This window comes from Triticum urartu, chromosome 1A (assembly GCF_056163025.1).
Source record: "Triticum urartu cultivar PI428250 chromosome 1A, HENAU_Tu73, whole genome shotgun sequence".
NCBI lineage: Eukaryota > Viridiplantae > Streptophyta > Magnoliopsida > Poales > Poaceae > Triticum > Triticum urartu.
Window position 1 is genome coordinate 261,163,098 of NC_141873.1, and position 12,444 is coordinate 261,175,541.

At 46.1% G+C, this 12,444-nt stretch overlaps 1 protein-coding gene across 1 annotated transcript; it reads left to right on the top strand.

The window, feature by feature from the left end:
- Positions 1 to 8,228: 8,228 nt before the first annotated feature.
- On the top strand, positions 8,229 to 11,821 carry LOC125527230 (uncharacterized). Its single transcript, XM_048709704.2, has 4 exons — positions 8,229 to 8,667; positions 10,079 to 10,183; positions 10,559 to 10,615; positions 11,138 to 11,821. Exons 1-4 carry the CDS (start codon positions 8,449 to 8,451, stop codon positions 11,465 to 11,467), a joined length of 711 nt encoding a protein of 236 aa, XP_048565661.1. The 5' UTR covers positions 8,229 to 8,448; the 3' UTR covers positions 11,468 to 11,821.
- Positions 11,822 to 12,444: the final 623 nt, after the last annotated feature.

Sequence of the window (12,444 nt, forward strand, 5' to 3'; positions counted from 1 at the left end):
TACATGTGAAGCGAGTACATGGCAGCCTCAGAGGCAGCACATGAAGCAATCTGGATGAAGCAGTTCATTACCGACCTAGGAGTTATTCCCAATGCATCGGGCCTGATGACTCTCTTCTGTGACAAAACTGGAGCCATTGCCCTTGCCAAGGAGCCCAGGTTTCACAAGAAGACCAGGCATATCAAGCGTCGCTTCAACTCCATTCGTGAAAATGTTCAAGATGGAGACATAGATATTTGTAAAGTGCATATGGACCTGAATGTCGCAGATCCGTTGACTAAACCTCTTCCACGAGCAAAACATGATCAACACCTGAACTCTATGGGTGTTCGATTCATCACAATGTAACTAGATTATTGACTCTAGTGCAAGTGGGAGACTGTTGGAAATATGCCCTAGAGGCAATAATAAAATGGTTATTATTATATTTTCTTGTTCATGATAATTGTCCATTGTTCATGCTATAATTGTGTTATCCGGAAATCGTAATACATGTGTGAATACATAGACCACAACATGTCCCTAGTGAGCCTCTAGTTGGCTAGATCGTTGATCAATAGATGGTTACGGTTTCCTGACCATGGACATTGGATGTCATTGATAACGGGATCACATCATTAGGAGAATGATGTGATGGACAAGACCCAATCCTAAGCATAGCACAAGATTGTGTAGTTCGTCTGCTAAAGCTTTTGTAATGTCATGTATCATTTTGTTAGACCATGAGATTGTGCAACTCTCGGATACCGTGGGAATGCTTTGGTTGTGCCAAACGTCATAACGTAACTGGGTGGCTATAAAGGTGCACTACGGATATCTCCGAAAGTGTCTGTTGGGTTGGCACGAATCGAGACTGGGATTTGTCACTCCGTGTGACGGAGAGGTATCTCTGGGCCCACTCGATAGGACATCATCATAATGAGCTCAATGTGATCAAGGAGTTGATCACGAGATGATGTGTTACGGATCGAGTAAAAGAGACTTGCTAGTAACGAGATTGAACAAGGTATAGGGATACCGACGATCGAATCTCGGGCAAGTATCATACTGGTAGACAAAGGGAATTGTATATGGGATTGATTGAATCCTCGACATCGTGGCTCATCCAATAAGATCATCATGGAACATGTAGGAGCCAACATGGGTATCTAGATCCCGCTGTTGGTTATTGACCAGAGAGATGTCTCAGTCATGTCTGCATGCCTCCCGAACCCGTAGGGTCTACACACTTAAGGTTCGATGACGCTAGGGTTATAGGGAAAGTTTGTACGTGGTTACCGAATGTTGTTCGGAGTCTTGGGTGAGATCCCGGGCATCACGAGGAGTTCCGGAATGGTCCGTAGGTAAAGAATAATATATAGGAAGTGAGGTTTTGACCATCGGAAGTGTTTCAGGCGTCACCGGTAATGTACCGGGACCACCGGAGGGTTCCGGAGGTCCACCGGGAGGGGCCACTAGCCCCGGAGGCTTGCATGGGCCAAGAGTGGAAAGGGACCAGCCCCTGAGTGGGCTGGTGCGCCTCCCACCAGGGCCCAAGGTGCAGCTAGGAGGAGAAGGGGGGAAAACCCTAGGCGCAGATGGGCCTAAGGCCCACCCTAGGGCGCGCCCCCTCTCCCCATCTTGGCCGCCCCCTCCATCCCATCTAGGGCTGCCGCCCCCTAGGGGTGGGAACCCTAGAGGGGGCGCACCCTCCTCCCCTCCTCCTATAAATAGTGGGGGTTTTGGGGCTGCCAAAGACACGAGTCTCTCTCTCTCTCTCAGCGCAGCCCTACCTCTCTACTTCCTCGTTCTCCGTAGTGCTTGGCGAAGCCCTGCTGGAAACCACGCAGCTCCACCACCACCACGCCGTCGTGCTGCTGCTGGAGTTTTCTTCCCCAACCTCTCCCTCCTCCTTGCTGGATCAAGGCACGGGAGATGTCACTGGGTTGCACGTGTGTTGGACGCGGAGGCGCCGTTGTTCGGCACTTAGATCGGAATCGACCGCGATCTGAATTGTTGCGTGTATGACTCCTCCAACCACGTTCTTGCAACGCTTCCGCATCATGATCTTCAAGGGTATGAAGATGCATTCCCCTCTCTCTCGTTGCTAGTTTCTCCATAGATTGATCTTGGTGATGCATAGAAATTTTTTAATTTCTGCAATGATCCCCAACAAATTCTCCATCACCGATCCATTGCCTACGAGCTTTTCCTATATTGTTCTTCGCTTATTTACTTTTCCACTGCTACTGTTACAATCACTATAAAACACCAAAAATATTACTTTTGCTACCGTTACCACTACTATCATATTATTTTGCTACTAAATACTTTGCTACATATATTAAGTTATCCAGGTGTGGTTGAATTGAAAACTCAGCTGCTAATACTTGAGAATATTCTTTGGCTCCCCTTGTGTCGAATCAATAAATTTGGGTTGAATACTCTACCCTCGAAAACTATTGCAGTCCCCTATACTTATGGGTTATCAGTGATCGACGTCCAGAGCCCGACACATCACTTCACCCCCTTTAGTTGTACGACTCTGTAGAGCTACTATCGTGTGCCGAGGGTGATACCTCGAATAGCACTCCTAATGATATCTCTGTAGTGTAGCTAATCGGTCATGGATTATGGAGGGTGATTCCTCCTTCATCACTCCCGATATGACTTTGTCTTACAACCCCTCAAGTGTAAACCTTGAGGGTGATTCCTCCTACGTTCACCTTGATGATTACCTCGAGTGGGATCCATCGAGGGTGATTCCATGGGTTCCCCCCTTGATGTTTTGGACACACGGTTACCTTGACTTTACTTCAGACCTTTGTTAAAGTCGGGCGGGCCTAGTGAGCACCCGCGAGAGATACTTTGTGAAAGTCGGGCGGGCCTGGAGAGCACCCGTAAGATGTTACAGTGGCAGCTAGCTGTTTAGTGATATCACCCAAGAGGGGGTGGTAGCTCCGAACTTGTCCCGATAGCCGTCACTTCTTTTTAATTGTTAATGCACTAACATGTTTGGGTATTTGTTCTGAGTTGGCCACTGGGCTATACGCACTAACCACCACCCGGGAATAGTTATGGGCACTCGGCGTCGCGGTATCAACCGAAGCTTTGTTAGACAACATTGCGGCACGACTGGGCTGGCACCATCCATGTAGTGGTGGAGCCTGGATCCGCCCTATGCGCAACGACCCAGAGTGCAAGGGGCGATGGGCCCAAGACCCCGGAGCGCTTAGGCTGTAGATCGACGAGGACCTCTCTGCTGAGCCTAGGTAAGGCTACGATGTGTTGATCTTCCGAGGCCGGGCATTGACCCAGGAAAGTGTGTCCGGCCAGAGTAATCAAGCGTGTTGGGAAATGTGGTGCACCCTTGCAGGGAAGATTATCTATTCGAATAGCCGTGTCCACGGTAACGGACGTTCATACTTGTATCTTGATCTATTACAACTAGAAATGGATACTTGAGATATGTGATGGATATGTGGCTCCGAGATTGCTTTCTCGCAGGGAGTCGAGGAAGGATCTTTGGGAGTTATTACTACAAAATGTTTGTTAATTATAAACTGCTATTATGTACTCATCTGAATGCTTGAAGATGCTAGTGTTAGATAGGCTAGACTTTCCCCCTCTCTTCTGGCATTCTATAGTTCAGTCCATAGATACAACCAATTCCTTTGATAACGATTCATACTTAGTGTAGTTATGATGTAAGTCTTGCGAGTACTTTGGATGAGTACCCACGGTTGCTTCGCTACCTCTTTTCCCCTATACCCGGTTGCTGTGATCAGATGGTGGAGCCCAGGAGCCAGATGCCACCCCTGTCGACTACTACTACTACCCGAAGGGTGCCTACTACTACGTGGAGACCGCCGATGACCATGAGTAGTTAGGAGGTCCCAGGCAGGAGGCCTTGCCTCTTCGATCGTTGATGTTTGTGCTAGCCTTCTTAAGGCAAAACTTGTTGAACTTATGTCTGTACTCAGATATTGTTGCTTCCGCTGACTCTCTTGTGTTTTCAGCTTTTATATTCGAGCCCTCGAGGCCCCTGGCTTGTAATATAAAGCTTGTATTATTTTATTTGTGTCTAGAGTTGTGTTGTGATATCTTCCCGTGAGTCCCTGATCTTGATAGTACACATTGCGTGTATGATTAGTGTAAGGTCAAATCGGGGGCGTCACATAATGATAATTATAACAATTCGGAAGTAATGATCTTTCACCAATGAAACACAAGGCATCAACTACTAGGATAGAAATTGTCAACAGCAAGTGCAACCGGTGATCAAACTACAAATGATTGGTACAAACTTTGGTGCGATGGGAATGGAGATGATGGTGCTGATGATGGATATGGTGAAGATGGCTTGGATGAAGATGATCCACTTGATGTGCTGAAGTTGGTGATGATGATGGCTTCAAATTACCCCCGCCAGAGGGGCAGATCGAGCCAAAAACAGCCATCTAGAAAAAGAACTAGGTTTCCACCTCGCAACGGCGGCGGAAAAAATCAATAGAAAATGGATATCATCAAAACTCCTGGGGGTGGACCTAAAAAGGTTTGGGAGGTTATCAGGGGGCGCATGGCCCTAGGTGGCACCTCTAGGCGCCTTGGAGCAGGCCCCTAGCCCCCCAGGGCCCACCCGACTACCTCCTTCTCGCCCTTGGCCTCAGTTGGTCCAAATCTCTAAGAACTACTTTTATTTTACTATTTTGGGGATCTAGGAGTGCACTTTATGCACAAAGGTCCAATTTCCATCCTGACAACATCTCCGAGAATTAAATCTTCATTTGTCTGCATTTTAAGATAAACCATAATTAAATTAATGCAAAGACGGTTGAAAAGTCATGAAAGTAGAATATTTATCCTCTAAAATTGTGATGCAAAATGAACGCATCACATACCAAATTCTTGGAGGTTGCTTGTTAGCTTTGCTAAAAGTGACATGGGCTCATTGCCATCTTCATCTTCTTCATCCAACCACCATATGTCCATTTCCTCTTCTAAAGATGGAAATTAGTTCTCTTGACCACTTGAAGATGGTCCTGAGTGGGACCTGGTTGTTCACACTGACCTCTTTTCCTTCTTGAGAGCAAGCTTGGGCTTTGGTTGCTCTAGTCCCTCAGCTGCATCATCTTCTTCTTCATCTGGAATATCATAAAATATATGCAGGCCATGTGTCACCCTCACAATGTGCATTCTTGAGGGCCTTCTCTCTCTTCCTCTTAATGTAAGCTATTGTTTATGAAAGCTCAGCTTCCTTTGCTTATTATCCACCTGTTGCATTGTACTCTTCTTCTTCTGCATAATCTTCCTCTGAATCATTAGCTTATTTCTATGAGTTGTCCTCATTAGCAACATAGTCATCATCATCAACTGAATCCATTCCTCTTACTCTTCAACACCATTCTCTTCCTCTTCACCAACATTCTCGTTCTCTTCATCAACATGATGCTCCTCTTCCTCATCAAACTGAACATCTGCATATTTCGCACTTATTTGAGTGTTAATTATGTGCTCGGGTTGCACTGCTACATTTGGCTCTAACAATAGTTCTGCATACTCTGCTGAGTAAGAATGTTCCACTCATCAACTAGAGGAGGCATTGATCTCACTGGCAGAAATTTAACACTCTGTTGTGTGCCAAGCACATTGGATGATCCAACATAATCATCAAATGTTTTGTGCGAAACAGCTACATCATTAACAACAAACACAGCAGGGAGTCCACATTATTTTAGAATCATCTGCAACTTCAGTGTGACATACTAACATGGGCCTTGCTCAATCTCTATTGTTTTCTTAATGAGAGAAATAATTAGTGGTCGTTTTCTCTTGCCTTTCTTAGCAGTCAAATACAGAATTTGTGTGGGCTCACACTTCATAATCATTGCGTCCACCTTCATAATGTTGTCCAACAGAGCCAATCCTTCTAACCCTATCACTTCCCCTCTCACGTAATACAGAGAATCGGACGGTCCATAACCATTTCGCAGCATTATCGACTTCAAAGTCATATATGTGACATCTTTCTAGGCCATCTTGGTGTGTATGGATTTTTTGCCATCAAATTGGATGTAAATTTCCAAATATGTTCTAACCTACAGTACGAACAGAAACTAAATCTAGGCAGATTTCAAATCCAGCAGTAGTGCATTCAAATCCAGTAACACTAATTTTCAAATAATTTAAATCCAGTAGCCCTAGCCTTCATATCAGTGTGAACAGAAAGGGAAGAGATGTACCAAGTTTCCAGCGATGATTGGAGCCAATCATCGATGCCCAATCGAGCCTATGTTGTTGCTGCACAAGCCTTGTGCATTCTGCATGGCAATGACGATGCCTTCTCCTCCACATATTTAGAATCTAGGCCGCAGCCGCCGTCGAGGCCGGGACCAAATAGTCCTATCTTTCTGAACTGAGGGCGCTTGCGGGAGTCGCCACCGCCGACGACGGATCCAACATTGTCGCCGCTGGGGGCATAGCTGCATTCACCTCCTGATGTCACCCTAGAAATGCTCGAGCGCGGGAAAGGGGAAGAAGTTAAGGGTGAGAAGGAGGGGCGGTTGTGCGTGACCTAAAAAGTCAATGACCTGACTTCATCTAATGATGCACGCCACATCAGCCTGATAGGTGGGCCATACATGCAGATTCGCTGTTTTCGTAAACTCAAACAATCATCAGTGCTATTTGTTACTCATTAGATGAAAAATGGTGGTTCGCTTTGAGGTGTCGAGAAAGTGGTACCAATCAGTTAGCATAGCCCAATATGTAGTGGTTTTGGTAATCCACTCGGCGTATTTATTCTAACATACTCCCTCTGTTCCATAATGTAGCATATGTAGATTTTTAAAAAGTCAAACCTCATAAATTTTGACTAAGTTTATAAAGAAAAACATTTATATTTAGAATTTCAAACACATATCATTAGATTCATCATAAGATGAGTTGCATACTTCATATAATTGGTATTGTAAGGCCCCGTTCGGATCTTCTCCTGCTCCTAGCTTCCTCGGCTCCGCGCTGGAGCCAGCCCGAACGGCACGGCTCCGAGAAGACCGCTTCGCGGAGCGAAGTCCCCTCGTAGTGCAAAAAAGAGAAGCTGGTCGAGCCCTGCTCTCAAAAATCGAAGGAGCTGGAGTTGGGGATTATTACACGGTATGCCGCCGCCAAGTGACCAGGGGGCAGCGTACCGGTTCGCTCGACTTGTTCTTTCTCCTCGATGCGTTGCTATTCCATCAAAACCTGGCATGCCTTTCCTTCGAACGGGCCTAAAGCAAGTTTATTGGGCTATCAGCCCAACTAACCAACTGGAAGTGGAAGTTGGCCTCCCGAATGGTTTCTCGTGAGCCAGGTTTTGTACGAGAAGTAGGATTTGGTAGGAGGAGCGGAAGCTGGCTATCTTCTATATCTAAATAGCTAGCCCCCACTAACCTATTTCTCTCAACATGCGAGCATGACACCTCATCAAGCAACATGCATTAGAAAAGATCCATTTCAACATCCAATGAGTCATAGGAAAAGATTCACTTCAACATGCAAACATGCATGATATATTTAATAAATTTTTTACAAAAATACAATAATCAAACACAAATAACAATATGTATTTTTAGTTTTAGCTCACATATTATTTCTTCGAATATTCTTATTTCCATAAAATTATTAATAGCTTAGAAATGTATTACAAAATATTCCCGCAACAACGTGCGGGGCATTGTCTAGTTTGGAGAAGTTGGACAACATCCGAACGGGGCTTAAATATAAATAGTTTTTTTTATAAATTTGATCAAAATTTGTAAGGTTTGATATTCAAAAAAATCTACGTGCACTACATTATTATAAAACAATGAGAGTATATATCTAGACATTTATCTTCATGACGGCTCACCTTATCGAGGGGTACGATAAAAGAGCTCTGATGTGGAGCCCGAATGGATCCATGGCAGAAGTTTCGGTAGCATTTCTAGAAGCTGAAGAAGCATGTGAGAAGTTTGGAAGTATCCAATATATGCTCTAGGAGAATCTTGGAGTCACCCTGACTTCCGAGTTAAGCTTTTTTTTTAATCCGAGTTAAGCTTTTGGCATGAAGAGCCCTTACCTCAGAACAACCATCCTGACTTGTGAGTTGTGACTTGCGAGTTAAGGTTTCCGTGAAAGATCCACCGCACATCTCCACAGATCGACAACGCCGCAGCATGCAAAGCTCTGACGTGGCCTGTTTGACACGCTAGCCGCCACATAGCCGAGCCGGGGCTCTGCACCAGCCACTGACTGTTGCTCCGTGGAGGTCGCGCCCTTATCCGGCCGTCCATCGCCGATAAAGCCGGGACGCGGGCGCCTGCCTAAAACAGCAACGTACTAAACGCCGCCGGCACGGCCCCACCGGTCCAGCTGAGTAGATCACCACCTGTGCATCGTTCATCGCTCACTCACGCACTTCCCCCGCGGCGCCGAGCGACCGGCGCGGAAATGGCGGAGGCGGAGGAGTGGGAGAGGCGGAAGAGGGGGAGGAGGAGGCGGCGGCGGGGCAGGAGGGAGAGCGACGGCAGCGACCCCGTGGAGGTGCTGGGGGAGGAGGTGATGGGGCTGGTGATGGAGCTCCTGGACGCGCGCAGCGCCGCACGATGCACGGCGGTCTCCCGCGCCTGGTTCGGGGTCGCCGCCGACAACCGCCTCTGGGCACCCAAGGTACATCCGATTCCCGCCCCGTCGGTCTCTCGCCTCGGCCCTCGCTCTTTGCCCTCCCTCGCCATCTGCTGCAGCCTGAATGGCATGCGTGATTCGTGGTTTGCGCGATGTGCCATGTGAGCTGCACCTGTTCGATGAATTTCAGGCATGGGGGTTTCAGACTTTGTGTGGTATACGACGGGAGTCCGCGACATGTGGCGTAGTAGTATGTGACAAACTTCATGTGGCGCTATAGTTTGAGCAAATATTTTTTTAATATGACGTTCACATGCTGCAAAAATAAATAGTACTATCATTTTTACAAAGGATGAACATGTTCCCTTTATCTCAGAAATAGTTGCTTGGAAGAAAAAAAAAGTCAGAAACAATATACATTTTGGGAGAAAAAAAAAAGCATATCTTAATTTTACTTCTGGATTCTCAGTGTGATGTTTTAGTTTTGTTTTTCTCCCTATTTTTCAGTTCTGGAAAGTACTTTCAAATTTCTTAGTTTTCAAACGAAGTTCAGCGTTCTTAGTGTTTTCTTTCTGCAGTATATATGGATAATGCAACTTATTCTTTCATGAGATGTTATTCATTTTAGTATTTGCTATATTGATCAAACACAAAAGCATTGCGATTACATACGTTGGCAGAAAAAAAAATTGTGTACAAGTCTAAGAGGACCAACGGTGCCAGATGGTTTGGTTCCTTGTGGTGGAATCCGCACATGCGGCTTCGAGTCTCAAGTCCTAGACTTGGTAAAGATGGCTGCATTTTCTTGGATTTATTCCTGTATTTTCAGCATGCTTGCGTCTGCGTCTACTGTGTTTCTAATAAAAACAATCCAACCCCCCACCCTACGGACGCAAGTATAGAACGCAAGAACGCAACACCCTAAGCAAACGGTAACCATGAAAGCAAGGTGGTTCATGGTCTCCATGGATTGATTGCAAAGTGGGAAGCACGGAGGCTGCTGCAGACCCCGCCTAGCAAGTTATTCAGTTGTCCAGCAGTGATCATGACATGCCAACCAACTGAAGAACTTCACCCAGGATCTCGAGGTAACCGCCCCCTCAAAGAAGATGCGGAAAATTTTGTATATCAGAATCCAATGTTTCTAAATTTTCTTGAATTTTTTCATGGCTACCGATGAAAATAAGGCCAATCAGGTCAACGCTAGGTAAATGCCTCATGTTCACGTCACCATGAATTTAAATGAAAATAACTTGATCAGACCCCTCCATTAGCATATGTAATTAACCGAGGCCCAACAAAGTTGATAAACATGAGTTTATTTTATTTTCTTTTAAATCAGAGGAAATTCCAAATTTAAACTGGGGAGACTTGATTGAACAGAGAGGTGTGAGGGAAAAACCTATGACAAAAAATACTCTTTTTATATAAGGCCATTCCAATGTTTCTTTTGCAGTGTGCTGAACTGATGGCCGGAAAGGCACATATTCCTCGTCTGACAATGATCCGTACTGCATCAAAGTTGTCTACCTATTCAATGGCCATCATGGATGGCAAGCGGGTGAGTTCCAGAAATATTTTCTCTTAGGGTTAAAAGAATGCAATAGATCAACAGCGAAATATAATTAATTGTTCTCATGTGCTAGCAGTACTATTACCACAATCACTCCAAAAGATAATAATGCCTATCACAATCTTCTGTTAAGGTTTTCTTATTTTAGTTTCCCCTCCACAATAATTCCAAATTTTTCCATATAATTTTCCTTCTTTTGCTCCATACAGTGTGTGTAAATTAATGTTGAACATTGGAACCTGGGGGCATTCTTTCTGGTTATCAGTTTTTTTTTATCTTCTGACATAGAGGAAACATGAGTATGTTCAATTCATCATTGTCCTCGAGACATATTATATTATCGTGACTTATTTTCTTGCGCAGAATCGGATCACAAAAGAGGATCTCTGTGATCATGCATGGGAATATCGTTTCACTATTGTAAGTTTTCTCAATTTGTCATCCTTTTGCATGTTTTGAAGTATGAATTTATACATGATTACAAATCTTAATGCTAGTGGCTGCTAAGCCTACCGCATAACTGACTTGCTAGTTTCGAGTTCAACTGGTTGTAGTCAACCATGCCGAGAGGAATGCTGGGATTATGAGAACTTTCTGCATCTCTCTAGTTTCTTCGGGTGTCTTAGCTTCCAACCGCACTGAGGAAGATTGAGGCATATATCTTCATGGTGGTAATTAAAGTTAAGTATATGAAATGTGGCAAAAATATATCATGGTGGTAACTGGATGCCCGAGGATTTGCTGGATGCAGTTATATGCAGTTTAAAATCCATAATAACTCCCAACATATTAGGTGCACTTTTCAAATGAAATATATGGAGTATGGTTGCTTGACTAATGGGGGAAAGTCATGATATATTTTTCTTTTACTATCAAAGGCAACACCAGAGTTGCTTGACTAATGGGGGAAAGTCATGATATATTTTTCTTTTACTATCACAGGCAGCACCAGAGTACTGGAGGAATCTCGATCCGTCCTGGAAGCGCACTGGTCCACCCATGCGACGATACTTCCACCATGATGGTTACCACAGTGCAGATCCTCATGACGCTGTCTGGGGTGGCCATGAGTGTGAGTACACGATCATAACAAGCTTTGTCGGTGATGGAAGAATCAGAGATCATCATGTGAGGATCAACCGGTGGCCACCGATGAAAGTGTCGAGAAAGGAAGATTGGAGCTGGGAGCTATCCAACCACCTCTACCGCTACAACAGCATCCCTGATGCTGAAAAGGAAGGATGTACAGGTCCGCTCTTCCCGGTTTGGTGAGTTCACTTCTATGGTAGCAGATCGGTCCGTCTGCGGTGTGATCCTGCAATCTTCTGGTCGTCGAAATCAAGCCTTGATCTTCCATCTCGTTGAATGTTGCAGCAGGAGACTTTGTTTTGCAGCAATTAATGAGCTATGAACTTTTGTGGATGTACTTAGTTCTTTTAGAGAGAATGGATAACTTAGCTAAGCTCAGGCGTGTGAGCTAACATGTATGGTAATACAGTAGTTGCAGCTAGCCTATGATGATACTATGTGTTCGTCTCGGTAGTTTGGTCTTTTGTCACGTAGTATGTGATCTGTAAAATACCCTGAACTACTAGAAATGGTATGGTGTGTGTAAACCTTCTTTGATGTGTACCTTATGTAATGAATGCTATGTGTGCTATGATATACAGTACATGCGATTGGTAGCTCAATGCTGAAGGTCCGTCAAAGGGACTCTCTGGCTAACAGTAGCCTCCTCCCGTCCCCGCGCCGCGTGCCACTCCGGCCGCAGCCGCCACCTCCTCGCCGCTGCGCGCCCGGCAGCGCCGCCCCTCCAGCCCTCATGGGGCGCTCCAGCCGCAGCCGCTCGCGCTCCCCATCCTGTTTGGTGGACAGCACGGGTTGGGGACAGCCTGTGTCCGTGCCGTGCGTGGCCAGATCCGCCGGTCCGCCCGGGGCTTCGGTCCCCTAGCTGCTCCAGGCCGCCGCGTCAACGGCTGCCCTGCTTCTCCGCCGCGTTTGCTGCTCCGAGGCGAGCGCTCCCGCCCGGCCGCAGGGGCCTTCCACGCCGGGTTCTGCTGCGACTCCCCTTTTGGGGAACGGTCGTCTTAGTGCCTTCTCCCACCTCGCAAAATTCCTCTTCGGGCGATGACGACGGATGGACGGCGGTTAGATCCCGTAAAGACAGACGCGCGGGGAGATCCCCGCCGTTCCGTAGCGGTCGCCACCCCCCGCGTCGCCCTGGCCGGCGCCCCGCCTTCAATGCTGAC